General features: G+C 46.4%; 1 protein-coding gene across 1 annotated transcript in view; it reads left to right on the top strand.

Moving 5' to 3' along the window:
* Positions 1-10,159: 10,159 nt before the first annotated feature.
* The window catches only part of PRDM8 (PR/SET domain 8), a 19,433-nt gene continuing 1,776 nt past the window's right edge, over positions 10,160-27,816 (top strand). Inside the window, exons 1-7 of the mRNA XM_035005559.1 lie at positions 10,160-10,474; positions 21,462-21,712; positions 22,752-22,889; positions 23,611-23,674; positions 25,159-25,379; positions 26,407-26,638; positions 27,022-27,813. Of these exons, the coding sequence (XP_034861450.1) occupies position 23,674; positions 25,159-25,379; positions 26,407-26,638; positions 27,022-27,813 (1,246 nt within the window). The 5' untranslated portion in view covers positions 10,160-10,474; positions 21,462-21,712; positions 22,752-22,889; positions 23,611-23,673. The remainder of the gene's footprint in view (positions 10,475-21,461; positions 21,713-22,751; positions 22,890-23,610; positions 23,675-25,158; positions 25,380-26,406; positions 26,639-27,021; positions 27,814-27,816) is intronic.

Raw genomic sequence — 27,816 nt, 5'->3', positions numbered from 1 at the left:
TTTGTGCTGAGAAATCTTACTATTCTTACTGGAGTTCTCTGGTAAGTGAGTGACATGTCATTTTTCTCTTTCTGCCTTCAAGATTTCTTCTTTCCTTTGACTTTTAACATATTTACTATGATGTACCTATTTATTGGTCTCTTTTCATTTATTCTACTCTTCTCATTTATTCATTGAGCTTCCTGGATGTGTAGGTTATTGATTTTCAATAAATTTAGGGATTTATCAGCTATTATTTCTATTTTTTTCTCCCCCTTTTTTCTTCCTTCTGGTACTACTACTACACACACGTTGGTACACTTCATGGTGTCCAACACTTCTCTGAGGCTCTGTTCATTTTTCTTCTTTCTTTTTTCTCACTGTTTTTCAGCTTGTACAGACTATAAATTTATATTTAAGTCTAATAATCATTTCTTCTGCCAGTTCAAATCTATAGTTAGGCCTTTCCAAAGAATTTTTTACCCTAGTTATTTCATTTTTGAACTCCAAAATTTCCTTTTTTTTTCTATCTCTAATAAATCTCTCTCTCTCTTTCTCTTTATATTATCTATTTCATGTAACATTGTCATTATATCTTCCTTTACTTTAGTCATAGTTTCCTTCAGTTCTGTGAACATAGTGGCTATTTTAAATATTTTTCTGTTAAATCTGACATCTGGTCATTTTCACAGATATTTTCAGGTGCCTGCCTTTTATCCAGTATGTTGGTCATACTTTCCTCTTCCTTTTCATGCCCTATAGTTTTGGGGGTTTTTTTGGAAACTAAACAGTTTACATACTACATTGTGGCAACTCTGGGAATTAGTTCCCTGCCCCAGGTTTGTTATTGTTATCCCCCCCACATACATATACACAATATTAAGCCTCTGATGCTCTGTGATCAGGGAGGCACAACCTATAGTCACTCTGGGATGACAATGGTACTAGTAAAATTCTCTTCCACCCTTTCCTGACCACAGCTGTTGAACTCTAATAATTCCTGGTATAGTGTCCTAATGTTTTCCATAAAAATTGAAAAAACAATCCTAAAATTTGTATGGAACCACAAAAGACCCTGAATAGCTAAAGCAACCTTGAGAAAGAACAACAAAGCTGGAGGCATCACACGTCCTCATTTCAAACTATATTACAAAGTTATAATAATCAAAACAGTATGGCAATGGCATAAAAACAGACATATAAACCAAGAGAACCGAATAAAGAGCCCAGATATAAACCAATTAATCTTTGACAAAGGTGCCAAGAACACACAATGAAGGACAGTCTCTTCAATAAATAATGTTGGCAAAACTATATAAAAGACTATATATAAAAAGAATATATATAAAAGATATATAGAAGAATGAAATGGACCACTAACTTATACCACTCACACAAATTAACTCAAAATGTATTAAAGATTTAAATGTAAGACCCAAAACCGTAAAACGCCTAGAAAAAAACATAAGGGAAAAGCTTCCTGACGTCAGTCTTGGCAATGATTTTTTGGATATGACACCAAAAGCGGAGGCAAGAAAAGCAAAAATAAATTAGGGGGACTATATCAAGCTAAAAATCTTCTGCACAGCAAAGAAAATAAACAAAAAAAATAAAAAGGCATCTTATGGAATGGGAGAAAGTATTTGCAAACCATCTATCTGATATGTGACCAATATCCAAAAAGATAAGGAATTCCTACAATTGAATAGCAAAAGAATAAATAATCTGATTTAAAAATGAAGAAAAGACCTGAGTAGACAGGTACACAAAAAGATGCTGAACACAAACACATGAAAAGATGCTCAACATCACTAATCATCAGAGAAATGCAAATCAAAACCACAATGAGATAGCACCTCACACCTGTTAGGATAGCCATTATCCAAAGAGAAGAGGTAACAAGTATTGGCAAGGATGTGAAGAAAAGGCAATCCTTGTATGTTGTTGGTGGGAATGTAAATTGGTACAGCCATTATGGGAAACAGTATGGAGGATCTGAAAAAATTAAAAATAGAACTACAATAACATCCAGCAATCCCACTTCTAGGTATATATCCAAAGGAAACAAAATCAGTATCTTGAAAGATAATGTGCACTCCCATGTTCACTGCAGTATTACTCACAATAGCCAAGATATGGAAACAACTAGAGTCTCTGTCAGTGGATGAACTGATCAGGAAAATGTGGTACAGGGGCGCCTGGGTGGGTCAGCTGTTAAGTGTCTGCCTTTGGCTCAGATCATGATCCCAGGGTCCTGGGATCGAGCCCCACATCAGGCTCCCTGCTCCCCGGAAGCCTGCTTCTCCCTCTCCCACTCCCCCTGCTTGTGTTCCCTCTCTCACTGTCTCTCTGTCAAATAAATAAATAAAATCTTTAAAAAAAAAAAACAAAAGAAAATGTGGTACACACACACACACACACACACACACCTGGAATATTATGCAGCCATAAAAAGAAGGAAATCCTGCCATTTTTGTAATGATGTATCTAGAGGATATTATGCTAAGTGAAATAAACCAGAAGAGAAAGACAAGTACTACATAATTCTACTTAGACCATTTAAAAATACACCAGGGCACCTGGCCGACTCAGTCAGTGGAATGTGCAACTCTTGATCTCTGGGTTTTGAGCTGAAGCCCCATACTGGGTGTAGAAATTACTTAAAAATGAAATCTTTAAAAAAATAAAAAATAAGGGGTTCCCGGTAGCTCAATTGGTTACGTGTCTGAACTTTGGCTCAGGTCATGATCTCAGGGTCCTGAGATTGGCCCCCACACTGGGCTTCCTGCTTTGTGGGGAGTTTGCTTGTCCCTCACCCTCTGCCCCTCCCCACCCACATTCATGCTCATTCTCTCTCTAATAAATAAAATCTTTTTTAAAAAATAAAATAAATAAAAATTAAAGAAATAAAAAAGGTCAAACTCATAGAGACACAACAGAACGGTGGTTGCCAGGGGCTGGGGTGAAGTGGGGAGGTGGGAATAGGGAGATGTTGGTCAAAGGATACAAACTTACAGTTATAAGATGAATACGTTTTGAGGATCTAATGTACAGCATGGTGACTACAGTTAATAATACTGTATGGTATACTTGAAATTTGCAAAGAGAGTAGATCTTAAGTATTTTCACCAGTATAAGAGGTAATAGATATATTAATTACCTTGATTATGGTAATCATTTCACAATGTATATGTATATCAAATCATCATCCAATATGCTATAAATATATACAATTTCATTCGTCAATTATAACTCAGTAAAGCTGGAAAAAAAGAAAAACCAAACAGTTCTCAGGAGAATTCCTCCACAAACTAATCCAATCATATTGTGGCTCCTTGGAAAGAACTGTTTCTGAGATCAGTGTTTGATATTTGTACTAACCCCAGGAGAACTCTTCCCAACTCTTATTCTGCAGTTCATTCATACAAACTAGCTGGCCTACAGTCCAGGCTATACTAAATTCCCTGCCAGTTGCCTTTCATCACAACTTATACTGTTGGTTTATTTAAGTAATCTCTATACCTAACATGTGGCTGAAACTCACAGCCCTAAAATCAAGAGTCCCATGCTCTACCAACTGAGCCAGCCAGGCGCCCCTCAACCTATACTGTTCTTGAAAGTAACCCTTAGGTTTAAACTTCAACCACTCTGTTGCAAATGGTATCGATTCTTTCAGGAAGAGATTAGTAGCTATCTGCTTCATGACCTGGTTCTCCCCACTCCACCCACAGGCAAAATTTCTGAGCCAGGGCTCTTGGGGTAGGAACAATGACACTCTTCTGAGTGACACTCCTACTCCAGGAAGCAAGTGCTTGGTGGGCATTGGAGGGCAGCAGCCTGAAGTCCTCTCAGCTTCTTCCCCTGTTATGGAATCTCTGCCTCAAAGACTGAGGGAAGGGCCCTCGGGGCCCCTGGATTCCCAGTGTACCACACCCAAAGCAGAACCTCTCTTCCACAAGTAAGTGTTAGCAGTAAGAGGGAAGCTCTGACCTCCTGACCACACTCAACCTGAGACCTAGCCTCAGCAACAGGCTGCTAGGGGCGGGATTAGAAAAGCAGCAGTCTTGCTCCTATTGCAAAGAAAATCCTCCACTTGGGACCTGGAGGATTTAGCAAAGCCCTGTGTTCTTGGTTGCAGCAGTCTGAGTTGAGTCTATGGCCCAGTGAGCTGAGAACAGGCACGAAGGAAGTGGTCTTGGTTCAAATACCACAGTTTCATCCATCTTATCAAAATTTCATAGATTTTCTTGCATAGACCTTTCTTAACTGCTGTTTGCCTTTAGGACCATTTCCAGAGGCTTTAAATGACCTTTAAAAAAAAAAAGATTCTATTTATTTATTTGTCAGAGAGAGGACAAGCAAGAGGAGCGACAGGGAGAGGGAGAAGTAGACTCCCTGCTGAGCAGGGAGCCCGATGCGGGGCTCGATCCCAGGACCCTGAGATCACGACCTGAGCCGAAGGCAGACGCTTAACCCACTGAGCCACCCAGGTGCCCCTAAATGACCATTTTTGTATATATATAATTCTCACTAGTTTCATGGGGGATGGTTCAGCAGAACTGCCCATGCTATCATGCCAGAAGTTGATGTGTTTCAGCTAGCTATACTGTTTAGTTGTATACAGGACTTCTGAAAGTATTCATCCTTGCTTCTCACTAATTTTCCTAGAGTTAATTTGCTTCTCTCCATTAAAACAGTGACTGCTAATTTTATATCTGTACTCTCAACTTCTCAAACTCTTCGTTTCTAGAAATTCAGAAATGAAGCTTTTATGTTACTATCTAGAGTGAACACGCAAGACTCTGATACTAGTTATATTTATCTAAAATGAGGGAAGAAGCATGTTTCTTCACTACTGTCCTCGTTCATCATTTTATCTATGGGGTAGTTCAGGTTTGGGAGGAAAGGATTGGGACAGCAAAGCTAGAAAGAGGAAAAGTTACTTCAATTTGAAGTCCACACAGACTCTGAACTCAAGAGTAGACATTAGTAGGACTTCCTGTTGCTGTAGGGTTGATTGGTTATGAGGTAGTCACCTTTTGCTGAAGCCTGGCTGGCTTCCTTGAAAATAACAGTCAGCAAGTGACTAACCAGGTCTAGCAAGACTGATCCTGACACAGGAAGCCACAAAATGATGAAAGACCTGGGGATGCCCAAAGGAAGTTAATAGGGCGTACTCTCAAATTCTTCCAGGTCTTGGCTTACAAAGCCTGCCAAGACCTCTGGAAATCTCTCATGAGTGTTAGTCAGGACCTTTCAGCCAAAGAGCTCTGAGAGATGATTCTTCAAAACTTGGAGGCTTAGGTTTACAAAGCCTGCTAAGTTTTTTGTTTTTTGGGTTTTTTTTTAAGATTTTATTTATTTGAGAGAGAGACAGAGCATAAGCAGGCGGGAGGAGGCAGAGGGAGAAAGAGACTCCATCTGTGAGCAGGGAGCCCAACACAGGGCTTATGGGATCATGACCTGAGCCAAAGGCAGGCGCTTAACCGACTAAGCTACCCAGGCACCCCTAAAGCCTGCTAAGATTTTACTTTCAGTTGGAATTGTGAATTGAAAAGATGTTTGCAGAGAGGGTTCCTGGAGAATCTTATTTATGAATAGTAATAGTGGTATGCTAGTTATTCTCCATTTGTCTCCTTGAGATCCATTCTCCATCCTTCTATGCCTAGCTCTATGTCCTCAGAAGCTAACCCATGCAGATTCATCATCATGTTCCAACACCTTACCACCTAGTTTCCAGATGGGTTTGGCCGATGTTAGATATCAACATGAAACTGGAAAGTTTGAGAAGAAAGAGATTGGCATTCTTCCTTGCCTCCTCCTTGCTATACCACTGCCTCTCTGGCATTAGCTGTATCTCTATGATTCTCACTGGGCCCCTCCTTCAAGGTTCCAGTTCTTACTTAGCTCCAGAAACACTAATTGCTCTCCTAAGAGCTTCTTGTTAACTGTTTCTGTGTGCTTCATCATCTCATTTATTCCCATTACCATGCCTACATCTTTGTAAATAGTCTCTTCATTTGGACTGAATTCTGTTTCCTTCTGGGTCCCTAATGATTACTACATTTTAAAATCCATGTGTGGCATTATTTCTAAGCCTCACCATAACCCTGCAAGACTACTAACATTATTACACATTTACAGGTAAGGACACATGATTCAGACAAGTAAAATGCCCAAAGTCACACATCTAGTAAACCAGTTGGGATTAAAACTCTAGTCTTAACAAAAGCCATTTTCCTTATTTATTTAAATTGGTAAACAGGGGCACCTGGGTGGTGCAGTCGGTTAAAGCCTCCGACTCTTGGTTTCTGCTAGGGTCTGACCTCAGTGTCATGAGATGGAGCACCTCATTGGGCTCCGTGCTCAGTGCAGAGTCAGCTTGAGTTTCTCCCTCCCTCTTCCTCAGCCCCTGCCTGCCCCCCCCACCGCCACGCCACTCTCTCTCTCTCTCTCAAATAAGTAAATAAATCTTATTTTTAAAAATATTCTATTTATTTATTTGTCCGAGAGAGAGCACGCATAAGCAGGGGGAGCGGCAGGCAGAAGGAGAGGCAGGCTCCCCACTGAGCAAGAAGCTCAATAAGGGCTTGGGATCCCAAAGTCTTGGGATCATTACCTGAGCCAAAGGCAGATGCTTAACTGACTGAGCCACCCAGGCAACCCAGGTGTCCCAGTAAATAAATATTTTTTAAATTTTTTAAAAGATTTTATTTATTTATTTGAGAGAGAGAGAGAAAACGAGAGAGAGGAGGGTCAGTGGGAGAAGCAGACTCCCCGCTAAGCCGGGAGCCCCATGCAGGACTTGATCCAGGGACTCCGGGATTATGACCTGAGCTGAAGGCAAATGCTTAACCGACTGAGCCACCCAGGTGCCCTAAATAAATCTTTAAATAAATAAATAAATAAAAAGTTGTAAACAAATTCTATTTACATTTTTTCCCAAGACTTTATTTAAATATAAGTCAGATTTTATGTCACCTATTTTATGACTATGTTAAGCTTGAGCCCTTATTCTGAAATAGAATTTGATGAAATTCACAAAAAAATTGCTAAACTCAAGTACAGTATCCCTAACTGATAAGTTCTAATGACTATAGTGAGAACAAAAGACTCTTATTTAAAACAATGATAAAATTTGAGAATCTGCTTTTGCCTGGTGCTAAACTTAAGTCTTCTTTGTCTTCAATTTTTTGGCAGACACTCAGGGCTACAACTCAATAACCATTCCTAGTTCCCTTATCCCTATCTTTTTCCACTTTAAAGGCTAGTTCCCCCAGACTCCTTTGTAGGTATCTGTGGTCAGGTGACCCATGTCTGGCTAATGAAAAATGAAAGTTTTCCCTTTACTGATAAAAGGAAAGAACTATTTTTCTTTGCCCCTGTCCCCTGTTTCGTGCTTAGAATAATGGTGTGATGTCTGGAATTATAGCAGTCATCTTGTGACCATGAACGAGTATAAGAATGCCCCAAATATTTCATAGTATATTCTTATACTAAAAAGAGTATTATCATTTTATACATTATATACAAGTACATATTCAATAAAGAGCTGTTAGACTTAACTTAAAAACTTCATTCTGCAAACTCTCAAGCCTCTGAGTTTTGTTGTTGCTTTATTAAATACTGGATGGATAAATAGAATATTTATAAAATATACGCATGGCATAAAGAAAAACAATACACTGACCAGCTAGGTAATCGCCACCCAGCCTAAGAAAAAGGACAACCTCAGAGGCAAGCTTTATCCTAGATTTTATGTTTATCCATCTTTTGCCATTTTAATAATCCCCTTTGCTTTCTTTTGTTCATCTTTATCCCTTTTGAAAGGCTAGGAATTAAGACCTTTAGCTTTTTTCCTCCATTCATGTTGCTAATGTATGAAACACTTTGGTCCCAACACACTTTATCTTTTAAAATTCAGGAGACAGCCTGACAGCTTCCCTCCCTTCTCAAATTACAAGGCAAAGAGAAAGGTGCAACATTAAAATCAGCAGGTTTTTTAAAGTTCTCTTTATATTGGTAATCAAAAGACTTCAGGAGGACCACAGTTCATCTTTTCAGAGCTAGTTAGATAAACAGAGGTACACACGGGATGTGGAGGAGATTGTATTTAGAGAAGAAGGGAGAAACAGAAGCCTGCCCCTGTCAAGCCCCCTGAATTTCGGGGCTGTTCTGATTGGCAGGTCTAGTGAAAGAGCAGGGGACCTACTAGGCAAAACCCACCGTGAGGGTTGGTCTTTGTATTTAGAGAACAAACTTTGAGGTTTCCGAAGGGGTTCCCCTGCCCCTCCCTCAGCTCAGTCCTAGGCAGGCAGACCCCTACCCAAGCCTCCCTCCTGAGATCCTGCATATGCTTTCTTGCTAAATGACTCTGCACCGTTATCTCCTCACGGGATACATCTGTTGGGTGCCTTGCATCCTCAGCTCTGCTTTCATCTCTTCATATCACAACACATTGTTTCCTCCAGCCCTGGTGCCAGGGTGGAAGGGAGCCATCCCGCCCGGACGCACTCAGAGATTGGCAGCGAATGAATGATTGGCAGCGGGTATCTCTGTCAGGGCTTTGGCATGCTGCAGAGTAGAAGCCCTGTGCTAATGAATGCCATCTACACCTACCAGATGTGCCACTGGGTGACATGCCAGATCTTTTACATAATGCCATTCTGCCGGACACGAGACAGCTGGGGGAGGGGAGTATATTTTAATGCCTTGGGGTGCGAGTGGGTCTGTCATTAGTTTTTACTTCAGATCTCCCGCCACCACCCATACACCCAATCAGCTCCCCTTACAGTAGGCTAAAACCTACAGCTGAGGGCATCTCTGGAGAGTTTGAGCTCCCTGAACAGATCCCTTGGCTCTCTCCCATATTCTCACACCTTTTTCCTTCCTTGAGTTTGCTCCCCTCTCCTATTCAAACTCAGGAAAAGGGAATGTTATTTTTTTAAGTTAAAGATATAAAAACACTGGCAGGATCTGAAATGAAAAGAGGGGGGAGAAACCACACTTCCTACCCCTCCCCCCCAATCTCTCCTTCCCCATGCTAAATGTGCAAGAGCTTTCTTCACCCCATCCCCTTCCTCTTCCACCGTCCACTGGAAACTAGTGTGTTTATCCCCAAGGGTGATATCCTGTCAGTGCCTGTCCCACGTTCTGGCTGAGTAGTTGTCTTAGTGTGTAGGTGTCCAAAAATCCATGCCGTTGGAGAGGAATGTTTCCTGAAGTGGGATGGACAAAGTGGGAGGAAAGGGAAATGAGAAAACCACTTCTGACAGTTAGCGGGTGCGAGCACTCGGAGCGTTTGGGCTTCCCACCCCCACCCACCCCACCGACCCCCACCCCAACGCTGCCCAGCTCTCCACACCCAGGCTGGTATAGATGAAGGAATTGCCTAGTAGGACCCTGCGCTTTCACTAGACCTGCCAATCAGAACAGCCCCGAAATTCAGGGGGCTTGACAGGGGCAGGCTTCTGCTTCTCCCCAAGGGCCAAACCCCCTCACCCACTCGCACACACACTCAAGCACTCGGGCCGCTCCCGCGCTCAGACCCCTGTCCTTTGCCCCCTTTGGGCTGAGCCGCCAGGCCCCTTCCCTTGCATCCGCACCCCGCCCGCTGCCGAGGCTCCAGATGGCGGCTCCTCACGCTGGGCTCGAGGCCCCCAGACACCGCCCAGCAGCAGCCGGCGGTCGCTCCCTCCCTCCCTCCCAGCTGCTGCGGCAGAGACCGGGAAGGACCGCTCTGCGAAGAGCGCAGGCTCGTCCACCGGCTCTGATAGGGGCAGCGCCCGGCAGCCGAGGGGCACGCAGGAGCTGTGCTCACGGGGAAGGAGCCCTGCAGGCCCCAGGTGAGGAAGCCGAGTCGGAGGGTGCAGGGAAAGAAGGGAGAACCTGACCAGTGTCATAGCGCCCTCACACCCCCCTCACTGTCCCCTGACCTTCCTTCCCGCACCACCTCCCAGTACCCCGAGCAGCAGCTGGGCCGGAGCACCCGCGGGAGCGCGAGGAGCGGCTTCGCAGCCGCCAGGAGGGGGCGCCAGCTCCCCCAAGCTGGGGCTGTAGGGCGGGCTTTGCAGGGGATCCCACCCGCAGCCCAGTGGGAGGCTGCTTCGGCCGGAAGGGTGCCCCCTTCTGCCAGAGAGCGGTAATGCCCACCAGCTGTGACCACTTCCTTCCCCATCTCTCCTCTCTTCCTACCCCTCTCTCTCATTTCCTATTTGCTTCCCTTTTTTTCTTGCTTGCCAGGTTCCCTTCTTACCCTCCGCCTCCCTCCTTCCATTCTGGAACTTGCCTCTCCTTCCCTCGTCCCTTCACTGGCTCAGGGTTTGTCCGCCCACTGGGGGATGATGGAAGGGGAATGGATCTCAGGCCTAGACTCCGGCTCCTCTCCACAGATGCTTCTCTGGGTGCCCGAGTAAGCAGCCCTGAGACTGGCGGCTCGCAGCGGGGTTGTGCTCATTCTCTTACTGGCCAGGGGCTGGCGACTCTTTATTTGCCGGTGAGTGACGTGACGCGTTCGGGAACAGCGCTTCCCCTGAACAGGTAGTTCGGAATTGATTCCTCTTGGAGGATGCAGGTATTAAGTTCAGAGCCTTGGTACTGAGCCCCTTTCTTCCACCCAAAAGTCGGACCACTCAGGGGCATCTTCCCCTTACACATATCCTAAAAACCAAGTCTGTCTCCCGGGACAGTTCTCACTGCTTTCTCCTCCAAAGCAGTTCTGCTGGGTGCGGGGGGGAAAGGGGTGCGAGGGAGGCACTAAAAGGCCACCGCGCCTGGCGTCGGCGCCCATCTGAGGTCCTCTCTAATCCCCCGTGTTCTGGCGCGTGCCCACAGACCCTCTGCTCACCCCTGCGCCGCAGCCCTTGGGCATTAGACCCCCGAGAGCACGTTCTGTAAGCTCCCAGCACAAATCCCCTCAGAAACATTAATCACAACCACCAGTGAATGCAAAATGTGTGCCCATGCCGTGTCTGCTTTTTAATCCCGAATGTAATTCTGGAAAGCAGCATCAGAAGGGGGCTTTATTAATCCCTTACACGAACAAATACAATCTCTGACCTACTAGACTTGTTTTCCTGCAATTTCACGAAGATTTAGACTCACTAGAGGAATGTTCAAAGACAGGAAAACTGTGAGAGAAGACTTGTGGTGCATTAATGCAATAATGGGGTGCACTTCAGCCAAAAGGCAAACCTGTTGGGGAGTGGAATCACTGGCCAAGGGTCCTGAAATTCTGCAGGGGCCGCAGCAGAGTGGGGGGGGTAGGTGAGAGGGGCAAGGGAGAGTGAGCTGGGTGGCAGGCACCTAGCAAGGTTGGGAGCCTGAGAGGAAACCCAGTTCTCTCACCTCTGCAGGTTTGGGACCCAAGTGACCTCATCTCGGGGGATGCCTCCTATGAAGGCACTAGGAGAAGCAGAGGGGCCCACCCACAGCACACAGGGGTCAGGGTTTGATCCCTCCCCCCAGGCCTGTTCCTCACATTTGAGATTTCACTATCATGTTCAATTAATCCTATTTCCCTTCTCCCATTTTGTTCAAAACCATCTCCTAGTCCTTCATAATCGTAATTTGCACCATTGCCTTTTATCTGTGATTAAGTAGGAAATCGAAAAAGATAATGGAGGGTCGGGCTAATAAATTAGTGTTAGGAACCGACAGACAGACAGACAGACGGGGCTGTTTGGGTGGGCACTGCCAATCGAGCCTGGTGGGGGCCGCCACCGGCTGCGCAGGAAGGGGTTGAGAAAAGGCGCTTGGGTGCGCGCTGAGTGGAGCGTCTGCTCTGAAATAACCCCAGTGGGCGCAAGCAAAGACTTCTCACTGTACTAAGTGTAGAGTCTCCTGTGATTTTTAGCTTTTCCTGTTTGAGTCTAGAAAAAAAAAGAGAGGAAAGGAACTCCTATTTCTGTCAAAGAGGCCTCCCTCCTGGCAGATGAACAGATTTAAAGCCGGGTGTTTTTAGGCTGGGGTCTATTTCTTCCGGGGATGGAGAGTTAGATTTACTTTTGCATCCTTTCCTTCCCTCTCCACTTGCCTACTAGTCTGAGGGAGAGTGAGAAGAAGGGGAGAAGGAAGGGAGGGCGGAGAGAGAAAGAAAAAGAGAGATTGAGAGACTCTGTTATTATGATCATATCATAACTCCCTGGCCAAGGAGAAATTTTGTAACACAGAGTCGCTCTCTGCTCTCAGCAGAGGTGCAGGATGGTTCCGTATTCTTTTCTCCCTCCATGAAATCGATCACGCCTCCCAGACGGCTGAAGGAGGGCACTTTGCCACTCTTCACAGCTTTGCCCCAGCCTCTTTAGCTTTCAATTGAAAACCAATTAAAGGTTTCTATAAATCTGTTAGCTCCCCTTTTATCTGGGGACCCCTGATGCATGCGATACTGCCCTTTAGATGCCTCTTCCGTGTTTTGTTTTACAATTGTTGTATCAATATAATGCGGCCTTTCTTCTCCTGTCTCTATAGATACAGATACACAAGGAAAACCAAAGCTATTCAGTCTCCTCATTTGTCCAGCAGCCTAACAGTGGTGCCCTTTCTCTGCTGCTGCTTTCCCTGCTTCGGGAGCAGCAGTTATGGTAGAAGCAGATGGCTACTGATTGGGGGAGCTTTGTGGCTCTAATACTGAATACTTTATGGAAAAGGACTTTATCATGCTTCGCTGGGCAGAGGAACAAGGGGGTGAGATTTATGGCCAGGAAAAATAAATCTTTTCCAAGTTGTGGCTCCTTCTCACCAGTTGTCTCTTTTGCTGGTGGCGGGGGGGGGGGGGGGGGGGGGGAAACACTGAGAAATTAGTTTTATTTTATTTTATTCTCTTTTCTGCTAACAACACTTTTTAGTCAGAGTCTGAGAGGAGAGCAGACTAAGAGCCAGAGGTTTATGGAATACCTTAGGTGACCATTGCTGCATCAGCATTCTCTGCCCTCAGGGAAAAAGCAGAAGGGTATGGTCTTGAACGCGTCTGGGGCCATGTTTTCCCGGATGTCCCGTTAGTTGCTGGGTAAAACATCATCCTCCATTATCCTATTATCTATAGAGAACAAAAAGGGATGTTAGCGCTCCCATCCGAAAAATCAGAGAAGGTCACTGGTATTGAAGGAGTGGGGCCCTGGTGAGGCATATGGTGATGTGGGTATGCTCCTCTACTCTGAAACGGTCTGAGCTGCAAGGATGATTAAGGGATGTCTGTGACTGTCAGTTTTTGGACTCCTAATTGAATTTTCAAGCTTTGGAGAATATAGATTCCAACACTCCACTGAAGGCCCAATTCACCCCAAGATAATTGATCCTTGCATCTTTTCTCTTTTCTTCCCCTCACCTAAGTTTTACTTCTCTTGAGTCAGATATGCCCTATATCTGTTGCAGGAATGTATCCCTTCTCCATATGCAGAGGGCTGCACCCCCTTGCTCCTCCTATTCCCAAAACCTGTTCCCTAGAGCAGTGCCACTCTCTCTTCCATCTCTTCCCTTAGATCTTCCCCTCCCAGGGGCCATGACTAAAGACACAGAAATACTCCCAACATTGGGAGCCAGGCACTGGCAGCCAGGCACAGAGACATGGAAGCCAATTCCAATCCTAGGTCCCCCATGCCACTTCAGACAGACTCCTTGTCTCCTTAGTATTTGGAATGACATTTTCTAGTAAAGAAACATTTGTTCAGAATCTTTCATGTTCTAAGCTCCTTCTCCCTGCCTTTCCTATTCTTTTACCTTGTCCCTAGAAACTGAAGAGGAAAGGCTAGATAGAAGGAAAGGCATGCAGCTTCCGGAAGTGTCCTCTAACTTTCTGCCACAAGCTAGTTCTTCCCAATTCTGCAGGCACTATCACCCCACATAGCCACACACACCCTTGTGCACTGTTTCTCTCTGAAGAGGAGAAAAAGCGGAGCAGAAAAACCAGGACTTATAAATTACATTTACCTAGATTTCAAAGTGGCAGGCACTGAGATACCTTAAATAATTAACTGTTTGGGCTCTTACTGTGTGCTAGGCTGAATGCTCTGCCAGGCTTATCGCATTTAATTATGACCCTCCGAGTCAAACACTATTCTCTCTAGTTCACAGATCCCCTTTCTTCACAGAAAACAGAAGCACAGAGAGGCTAACTAACCCAAGCAAGTAGTCCAGCTGGGATCTGAACCCAGGCTTGTTCTTGCAATATCCATAGCCACTCTATGAGATAAATGTTGTTTTTGCTATTTTACAAATGAGGAAACTAAAGTTCAGAGAGGTTGGGTGATTTGCTCAAAGACCCACAGCCAGTAGATTGCAGATCTGGGGTTCAAACATAAGTGTTTAGGATCCCAAATTCCGGGCTCTTAACCACTGCCTCTCGGATCCTTCACAAGAAAGAGCAATAAGGAGGCCACAACTGACCTCTGAGGCCGGGAACTTGCCTGGGCGGGAGATTTCGCAGAGCTTGAAGCTGTAGGCGTGCGGCGAACACAACGCGTCCGCTCCGGGCTGCGGCTGCGCCGAAAGCCGCGAACAGCCCGGGGAGGAAGCTCAGCCCCGCAGCCCTGGCCGGGAGAGGGACTCCGTCGGCCGTGCGGCCCACAATGCTCCGCGCGCAGCCCGCGTGCGGGCGTCGGGGGCGGGGCCGGAAGATAGTCGGTGTGGACTCGCGCTGCTCGAAGGCCCAGCCAGCAGGGCAGCTTCCCGCCGGGGTGTAGGGGAGGGCCGGGGCCTCCCACTCAGCCCCGGGGCCCCCCGCTGCGGAGCCGCCGCCCTTCGAGGGAGAGGAGGGGCAGCGCGGCTCGGAGGCCCTGAGCCCTGGTTCCCCAGGTTTCTCTGGCCACCCAGACTTCGGCTTTCTGGCCACAGCTCTTGAATTAACCAGCGAGGCATTCACATACTCTTTGTCCTACGTTTGGGGTCGCAGGACCCCAGCCCTTGCTGCCCTGACTAACCGGCGTTTCTAACGTGGCGCCGCTGTCAGTTCTAACGGAAGGACTCCCTGGCGGAAGAGGGATCGAAATCTAATCGGCCTCCCGGCACAAAACTGCCTCTTCCGAAATAAAGAGGGGAGGAGGGAATGGGGATTGCCGCCTGTGCCTGGAACATTCGGGCCCTTCCTTTGGCAGTAGAAGGGATCCCTGAACACCTGAACAGATTCCTCCCGCCTCCTTTATCATCCAGTACCTCCTGGTTTCCCTAGAAACTTCGAGAAATCCTTTAGCCTTCACTGAGTGGCTTCGAATGCGGGTGCACAATACAATTCCCACATTTTCTAAAAAGGAAATGAAGGCAATGTCACTAACAGTAGCCATAGCCAGCACTGAAAGAGCTGTTTACTATGTTCCAGGCATTGTTCTCTGCACTCGCTAAATATCACCTCACCCCTCGCAATGGCTGTACGAGGAGAATTTCCTTTACCCCTCCCGCTTCTCAGATGAAGGCCTGAAGCACAGACCGGTTAAATTACCTGCCCAACGTCAGGGGCTGGGATTCAAACCCGGGGAGTTTCGTTCCCCTGGTGGAGGTGGGGCCTGAACCTGAGTTGTAGGTCCTTCTTGGGTCAGTTCTCCAGACATCTGAGTCAAGAAGGCTCCCTAATAAAGGCACTGCGACCTCTCTGGGATGTTCAAGGCTGCAATGAAACTAACCCCAGCTCTTGGAAGTAATCCCTTACCATCTGCTCAGGAATTGGCTTTCCAAAACGCGTTCACCCTCGTTCTTAGTCCTCACCGCGACCAGACCCGGGAGGCAGCCCTTTCCAGCCCTAGTTTGCTGAGGAGGAAAGCCAAGGCTGGGCGAGGTCACTGGCAACCCAGCCCGTAAGAGGTGAGAACATAAGCCCATGCCTCTGAAAAGGCTCGGAGGAGACCTACTGCAGGAGGACGTGTGAAGGGGGTGGGGAGGAGGGTGGTGGCAGTGGTAAAAAGAGCATTGCTGCTCCCTCAAGCCCAGCCTTCAGGACGCCTTTCTGCCCGCGGCGCCTAGCAGGAGACAGGAGTTGGCAATGATTCCAGGGAGGCGGCAGGAGGCTGGAGAACGTGGAAAACGTGGTGCTTCTTCCTGCTTAGTCCAGGGCGTATGGGAAGCACGCCTAGCACACCGCGTGGCCTCTTCTGGCCCCCACGTTCAGAGTTTGCGCTGACTGCTTCTAAAAGAGACACCCCCAGTGAAGGTGGCAAGTCTTGTTCTTCCCAGGTCCCATCCAGTGTCGGGGCTCTGTACTCTTTGGTGACTCATCCCAAACGTAGTGGGAGCCGTACCTGCCCTTCCCGGTACTGTGGGGGTAGTGACCTCCTGAGTCTCTCTCAGGGAGACCTCGTTAGCCCCACAATGAAGCCCATCTCTGTCATTTGGCCTTCTCTGCACTCTTAGCTCTGTCGCTGAGCTCTTTACTGAGACATCAACACCAGGGACTCCAGACATCAGAAACTATCTGCCTATAGCAGACATAAGAATGGAAACAGCTACACTCTCAGTGCATTGACTTCCTCAAGATATTTTCACACATTCAGATGATTCCCACTTGTCTGGAAACATTAACTTCCTAGGGCCCCAGGTAAACTGAGTCTAGAATGTAGATTATGCTATGAGGCATCTGATCACACATAGAAGGTAGTAGATACTCAGATCATGTGGGAAATATATTCTTTAGAACTCTATTCAGCTTTGCTCCTCCAGGAACAATTGCTCTTCTACAGGACTTCACACAGGCTATTTTCTCAAAACCATCCTACATGAAAACATGCAACAAGGAGCACTGACTACTCTGTGAACATGGAGCCAAGAAAAATGACAGTCCTGGAAGTTTTTTTTAAATTGCTACCCTCAACAGTATTCACTCCCAACCTGCATAAACACAAACACACACACACACACACACACACACACACACACTAAAGGACCATATCTGATTAGGTATAAAAATTGTTCAGACCTAAACTGAATTTTAGGCCTTCAGGAAATCTCAACATCCAAGTCATATTCAATATGTTTATTTTTCTTGGGCTTTGTGAATAATTTGTTTGATACTTCTGGATATTATTTTTTAAAATATGAATTTTCCTCAGAACTTTAGAGGAGATTATGAATTATATCTTGGTTACCTTTATATTAAATTACCAGAAGTCTATCAAGTCAATCTGGGAACTGGTTTTTCAATCAGCAAGTTCAAGAGAACAAGTGTAACTTTCAATCCCCTTACCTGTTATTTCTGACATTTTGTAATGTATATACAGTAGTACTGTTTATAGTAGTCATGCAGTTACTGTTTTTTGTGACAAGTTGATCTTTGAATTCTCTGAGAGACCACTTGTTCAAGTATAATTGAAGAAAGACTTACATTGGTAGTTTTTAAGTGCTTATGAAAATCTACTAAAAGCTATAGGCTTTCCATATGATGCTTGGGGAGACATTCCCTCATTGATGCTAAATTAATATGCCTGGATTAAATCATGAAACACTGGCAGTTCATTTGAATTGAAATCATGAAAGATGGTTTTCACTCAAAGAGTCCAATATGTGGTATGACCAGGGGAACAGTTTAGGTATGAGAGCATAATCTGTGAAGAAATCAAACTATATTTTCAAGGCTCTAACAAAGCAATATGAATCGCTGCTGTTGTGGTTACTGATTGATATCTATTCCCCCAAATCCTTTTCATGTTTTTTTTTTCTTTTTTTGTCTCCCTTTTCCTTAGAAAAAATCAGATAAATCCTTCAGGAACGTATGCCATGGACAGATTCCAAACTAGAAAGTCCTGGGCATGTGTGCATTCTGCCTAGACCCCTTCCCAGGAGAGGAATGTGTTATGCTGCTCATCCCCCAGCAGCCCAATTTAAAATCAAAGTCCATACCTCAGAGAACTAGCTGGGATCAGATGCTATGTAATCTTCCTATTATGAATCCAATGTATGTCAATCAGCACCTGTCTTTTTTTTTTTTTTTTTTTAGATTTTATTTATTTATTTATTTGACAGAGACAGAGAGAGCAGGGAGAGGGAGAAGCAGGCTTCCTGCTGAGCCAGGAGCCCGATGTGGGACTCGATCCCAGGACCCTGGGATCATGACCTGAGCTGAAGGCAGTCGCTTAACCAACTGAGCCACCCAGGCGCCCAGCACCTGTCTTTTTAACTCAGGAATTATACACAGCCTAAAACAGAGAGAAAAAGAGGTGGAACTCAAGTACTATTGAGATAATGTCCCTTCTCCTGGCTGTGTAAAGAAATTTGATGTAGAACCTCTCAACTTAGTGACATTTCCAAGACCTAGACACAGTCTTCCTAAAATCTGATGCTCTCTCCCATTTGAGACTACTGGACAGCCCTTCATCTCCAGTATCCTGGCCCCACGGGGTGAGGAAGCTCTGAGTGGCTGACTGTGGCCCTGCTTACATTTCCTTCTGTCTACCTTACTCCTCCTGCTGAGACCTATTCAAGGGCTGTCGTGTCTGAGTCTGGGAAGGACATCATCACCCACAGATTTGACAAAACCGGGATATTCCCTGCCAGCTCTCTAGATATTGTATGGGGAATGGTATCAAAGCTGGGAGAATCTAAGGGGTCAGGATGCTGGATATTGGATCTGGTCCACAGGTCACACTCACACAGCTAAGCATGAGGCATTGATTTCAGATTTGTGGTAGTTGTCTTCAATATCACTTCAGTTTGCTAGCCCTGCTAGAAGTCATACTCAAAAGCCATTAAGCCAGTTAACTACAACTCAGATCCAGGAGAGGAAATGAATTACACAAAGTCCTCAAAGATTATCCAGCTCACAGCTGAACTCCCAAGAGAAGGGTGAGTGGAACTTGAGATCCCTCACAGAGAAGGTTATAAACTTGAGAAAGATAGGTTATAATCATAATGACAATAGTTGTAGTATAGAAGCAGCATTAAAAACAGCTACCATTTATTGAGAAACAGGAAAAGCTGAAGCAAGAACAATGTGAGTCAGGAGTAATGATCCCTGAACTTGGGAGACTGGAGTCCCTTCTCCCAGGCTACCAAATTATCCATCCTTTGAGAGTCTGGCTATGCCAGGACCAGCCTGGGAAATATTCATTTATCACCTGATGAACCAACTGTAATACTTACGCAAGGAATAGACCCAAACTGAGATTACCATGTACACTTATAAAAAATGAAGCGCCCCCAATCCCTGTAAACTTTTTCCAGCTCAGCAAGTCTGCCTCTTCTTGTCTCTGAGTTATCCCTTAGATAGTTTCTTATTCTCCAAGGTGAGGCTGTGCAATGCAATATCCCACTGTGAAGTTCCATTCTTTACCTCCCCCAACCCTCACAGCCCTGTCCTGAGACCTCCCTGTGTGACATTGATAAGCTTAGGAAAAAGTTTCCACACACTGTTTCATTGGCCATCCTCTTGTCTTCCAGTGTATTCTCCCTTTCACCATGAATTGATTTTTTTTTTTAATTGGACAACTGAGGCTTTGCTGGTATAGTGCTTTGGAGGTAGGATTAGAGGGGGATGAACCAGGACCTGGAAAGGAAGAGAGAAAGAGAAACAATGTGTTTTCATTCTTAAAGGGTAATAATCCTTCTAAGTGAGTTATTCTTAGAGACTTCACTAGCCTCCTGTCACAGAAGCTGAAGGATTTTGGGCCCTACTTCTCTACCCTGGGAGGAAAAAGGACATTTCCATTCTAATACTCACTAAGAATCAGATTTTCTTTCTTCCCCTTTCTCCACCCTCTCACTTAGTTCATAAAAGGCACCACCTCAGGAATCATTCATCAACCTCTCTCCAGCCTTCTCTTCCAAAACAATACTGCAGTTGTCTACATGTGTATTTTTTACCATAACTGCATGAAGCCTTGCTAAAGGGAGCAAGGTGAACATACCTTCACTCTTCATTGTTATCTCTCTAATCATTTAATTGGAAATAAAATCCCATGGAAAAGTGCTCCAAATATAAACCCATTGTTCCATGTGAATTAGATTCAACTATTGACTGAGATGCATTTTTATAGTACTGTTTGAAACTGAATAAATGCCTCAATCCTTCATTTAGTATCAGTGAATTCCAGTAAGTAATAATGCGGAGTGATTTCAAAGTAGTTTATGCACCATTTTATCCCATAAATTTCTAGGGAAATAAAAGTAATTTGTAGATTTTTCTTTACATCCTATTAATAATTGTCATTAAGACCATTTATATTACCAAGCAAAATGTGCATCACTTAAAATACTGGAAAACCCTCAAAGTAGGAATGTCAGGCTTAATCTTACCCATATTTGTTTTTTGTTATAGCAGTCATTCAACACATAAGACAAAGAGTTGGTTGGATTCATAGAATGTTAGAAATTCTTTTATTTGGGGATTTTTGCCTGAAATTAGTAGGGCAAATCTTAAGTAGAGGGCAGAAAAGAGAAACTGAGAGTAAGTATCTGATGGTCAGATTCTGCATACATCTCTCCCTTCGTTGATGTATTGAACCTTAGCTATTTTCTGTCTTGGGATTTGGAAGGTCAAACTCCCCCACCCCCAACTTAAGTATCAGAAGCATTTTTTATTTTATACAAACTGGAGTCTAGGTTTCAGAACTTCAAAGGAGACATAGTCTAAATGTCCTGTATATTTAAGAAAAGAAAGGCCAGGGGAAAGAAAAAATGTGTTCCATTTAGAGTTTAAGGTTATCTAAATGCCCACACTCTGAAGTGGATGCTCTTATATTTACAATATGTAGGAGGATTTTTTTTAAGTGGCTTGAATGGACAGATGACTTTTTCTGGGAAAGGCAAACTTTTCTAAATAACAGCAAAAGAAGACTTTAAGGGTTGCTCTGTTCAACAGTTTAATGGAATTAGGGTCATGGGCACTGCCCGTGTTCACACATGCATAAGAGAAATGATAGGTTAAGATGAAATAAGCTTTTTCAGTTTAAGAAGCTTTGAAAAGTTAGTAGCTAACCTGGAAATGAAGGGGAAATTCATTTATAAGGATTTTTGCAACCCTTCTTTTGCTGAGTCCCGATTTAAACCGAGGCAGCAGCTCCGTCTGATCAGAAAAATTTGGAACTTAGGTGGGGAGGAGGGAGCTAACCAAGGCCGGGTGAAAATGGAGGGAAGGAGGCAGAGAGAGAAGAGAGAGATCAAGAAGAGAACTCACGTAGTGGAAAATTACTCCCACATCTTTATTTCTGCTCAGCAAAATCCTTCCCTGGCCTCCTTGGACTGCGGGCGTGCCGAGGAAGGGCGCTCCTTGCTGCCCCACTGGGTTCCGGAGGGAGGTCTCACAGTCGTGAGCGGCTCAAACCAACACTAAGCACCTTTTCCTTTTAAGCTGTTCTTTGCCAACCCCCAAACCACTTACCTTATTTTAACACTGGATAAAAACGAGACTGTCTCCTCCTTAAGTCATGGTTCTGCTCGGTCCACTTCAGCAGGCGACACAATCCGATTTATCCTGAAGCTAACAGATTGTCCTCTTCAAAGTAGCGGTGTTGTGGGTGGGGCTGAGACAGTGGAGCCGCCTATACACTCAAAGGTCTTTCTTCCCATAGGAGCTGAGAGTTGAAAGGCGAAGAAGAACCCAGAGATCCCCCAGCGAAAATGTGTTGCGGACCCTGTTGAAGGAGTCAACTTTCAGGCTGTTAAAGTCCTCAAGTCATTAGCATCAGCTGCGGCACTGGAGGGGCAAGCCAGCGCCTCTAAGTGGCTTAGCGCGCAAACGAGGCTCCCGAGAACACCGCGGCAACCCCATCCGCTCTTCCACCACCGGCTGGATGTAAATTGCTCTCCGGAGCCCATCTTGGTAATAATTTTTACTTTGACTACCCCCCTCCGAGGTCTTAGAAGACGGGCCGCCCGCAACATGGGACCCCCTCGGGGACTACGAAAAACGCGCCAGGCAGAGAGCGGAAAGGCAGGAACATCTTGAGTCTAGTAACCGGGGTTCTTCCCACCGATCTCCCCTCACCTTTCCCTGCCCAGGTACTCGAGTTCTGGGACCAGATGACCCCAGTAAATCCCCTGCCGTGGTCTGGCGGCGTCCTCGCTCCATCCTCCTCACCCCATCTCTGGGTCCCCGGGAAGACTGAGCCAAGTTCTCACCAAAGCGCATCCTTTCTGACTCTTGCTCGGAAGGGCTTGGTAGGGTGAGCGCTCCAAGAGAGAGCGGGCGCCGGCTTATCACCCTCAGGGAACTAGCTGCGCAAATCAGCGGGGGCTCAATGGCCAGGGAATCTCTAGGGGCTAATCCGCAACCCCCCACCCCTTTACTGAACTCAGACTCCGGAAGTGCGCGCGGGCTCCGTGCGCGCGCTGGGTGGCCAGCTCTCTGCCAGAGGTTCCCCAAGTGCCGAGACAAACGGAGAAAGGCCCGCTCCAGTTCTTTTGGTACTTCCCTTTCCGACCCCGAAACTGATTTTTCCCTCCTCACAGTCCCAGAGGGCCGAAGCTAATTTAGGAGGAGGCGGGCCGGGCTGCACTCAGAGAGGCTTTGCCACTTGGGGAAGGTACTCAGGACCTGAGGGGCGCGGGCAGGCCAGAGAGACCGCTGCGAGGCAGGCGGCGCCGAAGGGAGCGCCCAGCCCAGCAAAGAGTTAAAGGGAGGGGACGTGGGCTGTCACGCGTCATTGGGCAGATTATGTGCAGCAAACAAAAAGTGTGTGTCTGCGTGCCAGTCAGTCACTGCATCGGGTCCATCTGTACAACTCTCTCCGCGCGCTCTCGCTGTCTTGCTCTCGCTCTCTCGCTCTCCCCTCTTACTCTCTCATCTCTCTCACCCTATCTCTCCATCTCTCTCTCTCTCTCTCTCTCTCTCTCTCTCTCTCTCTCTCCCCCCTCTTTAGGCACAGCCTACCAGACAGCAACACCAACACCTCTTGACATGGAAATGCACTGATACAATAGGCAAAAGAAACCACTCGATTGCATCTCCCGGTTCCAGGTGGCCTTATTTGGGCGATTCGTTCCTGACCTTATTCCTGGTAAGTCTCTGTGCTTAGATGTGGGAGGGGGATGGGGAGGAAAGCAGGTTTGGTAGGGAGAGTGGAAAATTTTGTCGTCCGTCTCGTCATCCACCAGAAGAGAGGGAAACATAATTGTTGAGGGGATCTCTACTGGCAATAAGATTATACAAAGGGAGGAGCGGGTGGGGATCACTTTGCGGGAGAAGCAAGCGACTGGGGAGCGCGCGGCCGCCAGACAATGCCTGCCTACGGAGAGGGCGAGCGGCCGGCGGCAGCGACGCGCTCTCGGCGAGCCCCGCGGGCTCTGGGGAGGATCCCCCGGGCGACGGGAGCTGGGGCCTAGAGCAGGCTGCAGAGCTCGGAAGGGCTGGGTGGCGGAGGCGACCGCACGCCGGCGGGCGAGCCCAAGCTCCCGCCCAGCGGTTATTGTGGCCAGCTCGTGGCGGCCGCCGCGGCGACGCGAACCCCTATTAGCGCGGCGTAGCAAGGATCTTTTCACCGTATTGTTAGGTAGAACTGCATTTTAATGATTGCGTCCCTGCTGTTGCCCGAAGTGACTGGGCGACCTCCCGGCACAATGAAACGCCTGTGTGAAAGAGACTTTTAAAGGGAAGAGAGAAATTGAGGCATAAAACGCTGAATTGAGGAAACTGAAAAGGAGAGAATAGGATTCCGTTGAAAAGGAGATGAGAGATTCTGAAGGTTTTTTTTTTTTTAACGTATTTAAATTTTCATTTAGAGATCAGAAAGGCTACCGTGTGGGGGGTAAAAATACCCAGAGACAGATGCTGTAATATAGTAAAGTAAGTTTCTACTTTATGGATATTTCCTCTTATTTCTGTCTGGCAGAAACAGCCCAATACTTGACATTTGGAGGATGTAGCAGAGTGAATGGAAAAAAAGGCTGACCAAAGTTTCATGCTCTGTTAGCTAGAAAGGGAAAAAAAAGAAGCAGCAGCAGCCGCTCTACCTTGTAATCACATTTGCAAGATTAATTGGTTAATAGGCATTAAGATAAAAATGGACATTACTAATATTATTCCATAATGAACAGCTTCTCAGGAAAAGAATTAGGTCTACTCTTTCCTGCTACTTAAATTATACAAAGCATACATAAATTACTGCCTCTGGCGACGTTATTAGGGAAAACCCAACTTGGGGGAATCTTTTAATCAGTCAGAGTTAACAATGCAGTTAGTTCAAAGCCAGTTTAAAATTTAAATACCTGCTTTGTTTTTTTAAAAAAATGACAAGTTTTGTAGGGGTGTCCAGTGGCATAGGAAGGAAAATGTCTTTTTATGATAGCTTAACAGAGCCCTCCAGCAGGGTATTAAACTTTCTAAATTGCTGTGGATTAAACAGTCAGAGAGCCCACAGAGGTCTACCCAAACAGGGTCATATCTGGGGGAGTGAGAATTCACCAGTCACTACACCTGCAGTATTTCAATCAGGGGACACTTCAGGCCTGCCCTGTACCTGCTCACTTCATGAGGCACATGCAACTCAACCCACCCCCTTGTATAATAAGGTAACTGGGATTCACCCTCATCCATAAATAAGCGTGTCGAGAAAAAAATAATTACCTCCGCTTGCTGCTTTTAATTAAAGCCTCGGAGGGACAGTGTTGGATTATGGTAATGAACAGACCTACGTCCCCTCTTGTAGGCTGCAGAGAAAGGTTAGCTGACACAGAATCAGTGGCCCTGACACTCGACTTGAAATCCATTCGCCATGCTCGGCTGTCTCTGCCTGCTCACTAAGGCTGCTCCCCTCTTTGGAAGAAAGAAAAAATCAACTCCTGGGCACCCAGTTCAATACATAAGAAGAGAGGAGAGGAGCTTTCTCCCAAGGATTGGAAGTTTCTTTCAGTCGGGAAAAGTCTATAGGCTAGTAAAAAAAAATCCTATTGTTCTCCCCAACTTTATCCCCCAAATCCTGGCCCATCCTCCCCCAAGGTAATGCAAAAAACTGATCTGTCTTTCCTAGCCCTGTTTTCCTTCTCAAAAGCAGTCCACTCTGAGATCCCAAGATTCCAATTATTTTAAAAAGGCGCGGGGTAGGGCGGGAGTACTCCTCAGTTGGCATTTTCAAAATATATTCAAAAACACAGATTTAATCTGCTACTGGTTTTATTTTTGAAATCAATGCTATGCAAAAAGTCAAATTCAAGAAAAAATTCAAGAAAATATGTCTATAGTTGAAATGTTCTGCCTGGATTCATAGAGGGGAAAAGGAGTAAATAAGGAGTAATTTAAGTTGTTTCCTTATCCTGTGTATCTGTCACCAGTGATGGAGGATTCAGGCATCCAGCGAGGCATCTGGGATGGAGATGCCAAGGCTGTCCAGCAATGTCTGACAGATATTTTTACCAGTGTTTACACCACCTGCGACATCCCTGAGAATGCTATATTCGGTCCCTGCATCCTGAGCCATACTTCCCTGTATGACAGCATAGCTTTCATAGCTCTCAAGTCCACAGACAAGAGAACAGTCCCCTATATCTTCCGGGTAAGTCTTGGCCAGTGCTGCATCGGGTATGAGGGTAACCCCATGTTGAAAATTGACCAAGGATCATTCTAATGACAAGCTGAGATAGTTTCTGAATGTAGAAAGTAAAATAATGTGAGACATCCTATTTTACACACCAAAAAAAAAAAAAAGAAGAAGAAGAAGAAGAAAAGAAAAGGAATATTAAACTCAAATTATTGTCAATTGATTTCTGGAATAAATGACAAAATTTTATTTGGAATGCCAGGTATATCTAAATCACTGCCTCAGTTCTGGGCTTTCCTGATGATGAACACAACTTCCTTAACTCTTTGGGAGATTTCAACTAGGGTGGAACCTATTTGCATACTAAGTACTTTCTGTAAGGACTTTTATTGTAAGTATTGGGTGCATTTGTGTTCCAACCTAGGAGGCCTTCTTTTCCTCTAAATGTTACTCTTTCTAGGAAGCTAGCTAGTCCCAGAATTTGTATTTAATGAAAATGTTAATGGCTTGACAAGAAAACATCATTAAATTCATATGTTTGAGTTTCAAGATATAAGTGCTCCCACTTTCTATTCTTTCTTTACAAAGAAAATCTATTAATTGTTTAAGGCAAAATTAGGAAGATGAATGAATGCCACGGAATAGTTTCTAAGATCTAAGCTTGCTTTTTAACTTCCGAAGCAAACAAAATTCCTCACAGTTTTGTAATGTGGGATAATTGAGAAGTGAATTCTCAAGAGGGTAACACTGATTTGAATTGTAAGGAGAAATTCCCCCATTTGATATTTAACCAGTATATGAAAACCACAGCTTAATCTATATGATTGACACAGTGTTTCAAAGGGCAGTTATCTTGCCTGCTGGTTGCAAACACAAAGATGGGTGCCAACTTGGGTCACGGTTAATCTTGATCTCAGATAATTCTTCGGAAAAGAATAACAAAAAGGAAACCGTCCTGGTTCCTCTGGCTTCATTCTCTCACGAGGGTCTCCCTCCCCCCACCCCCACCTTCTTGTATTCTTTCCTTTTTTCTAAACTGTAGGTAGACACCTCAGCGGCAAACGGTTCTTCGGAAGGTCTCATGTGGCTGCGACTTGTCCAGTCAGCCAGAGATAAAGAAGAGCAGAACCTTGAAGCCTATATAAAAAACGGACAGCTGTTTTACCGCTCTCTCCGCAGGATTGCCAAAGACGAGGAATTACTAGTTTGGTATGGGAAAGAACTGACTGAGTTACTCTTGCTCTGCCCCTCTAGATCCCACAGCAAAATGAATGGTAGGTTGGCTCGCGACCCGCGACGGGGCCCTTCGCTAGCGGGGGAGACGCAGGGGGAGGCGGGGGCTCACTCTGGCGCACTGGCGCCTTTCCTCCCTTAGGGCGTCTGCTGGGAAACTTCAGAGGTATGGTCCGCAATGCAGCTGGGACCGATAGATGAGAATAAACCGGGGGACATTGGCTTGGTTACTGCACTCCCCTCTGATTTGGAGGGGAAGTTAGATCAGGTCGGACAGGATACTCTTTTCTCAGGCGATGGATTTGTGAAGAGGGTGATGGCAAACTGGTCTGGAGACTATGCTTAGTAATCATGTGGTGTGCGTGTGTGCGCGCGCGCACGTGTGTGTGTGTGTGTGTGTGTGTGGTGTTTTTTCACTAAGCAGGGTCGTCCCCTTACACATGCCTGGAATGCAGCCAACGTTTCCAGTTTGAGTTCCCCTATGTGGCGCATCTGCGCTTCCGCTGCCCCAAGAGACTTCACAGCGCTGATGCCAGCCCCCAAGAAGAGCAAGGCGGCGGCGTGGGCACCAAGGATCACGGGGGCGGGGGCGGGGGCAAGGACCCGCAGCAGCAGCAGCAGCAAGAGGCGCCCTTGGGCCCTGGCCCCAAGTTCGGCAAAGCCGGCCCCATCCACCACTACCCCGCCCCTTCCCCCGAGGGCAGTAACCAGCCTGCGGCTGGCAGCGGCGGCGGCGGCGCCAAGCCCTCCACGGACTTTCACAACCTGGCCCGGGAGCTCGAAAACTCGGGGGGAGGCAACAGCTGCTCCCCGGCCCGGAGCCTCGGTAGCGGCGGCGGCCACCAGGAGGCGGAGCTGAGTCCCGACGGCAACGCCATGGGCGGCGGCAAGGGGAAGAGGAAATTCCCGGAGGAGGCGGCGGAGGGGGGCGGCGGCGTGGGGCTGGCGGGGGGCCGGGGTCGCTTCGCCGAGCGGCCCCTGCCCGCCTCCAAGGAGGACTTGGTGTGCACGCCGCAGCAGTACCGCGCCTCGGGCAGCTACTTCAGCCTGGAAGAGAACGGCCGCCTTTTCGCGCCGCCCAGCCCCGAGACGGGCGAGGCGAAGCGCAGCGCCTTCGTGGAGGTGAAGAAGGCGGCCCGAGCGGCAGGTCTGCAGGAGGACGCGGCCGCCGACGGCGGGGGCGCGGCCGCCGAGGACCAGGACGCGGGCGGCGGCGGCG

This window comes from Mirounga leonina, unplaced genomic scaffold (genome assembly GCF_011800145.1).
Source record: "Mirounga leonina isolate KUSES-001 unplaced genomic scaffold, KU_Mleo_1.0 Mir_129, whole genome shotgun sequence".
NCBI classification, from domain to species: domain Eukaryota; kingdom Metazoa; phylum Chordata; class Mammalia; order Carnivora; family Phocidae; genus Mirounga; species Mirounga leonina.
Note: the sequence above shows the minus strand (reverse complement) of the source record. Positions and strands in the feature narration are given on the sequence as shown.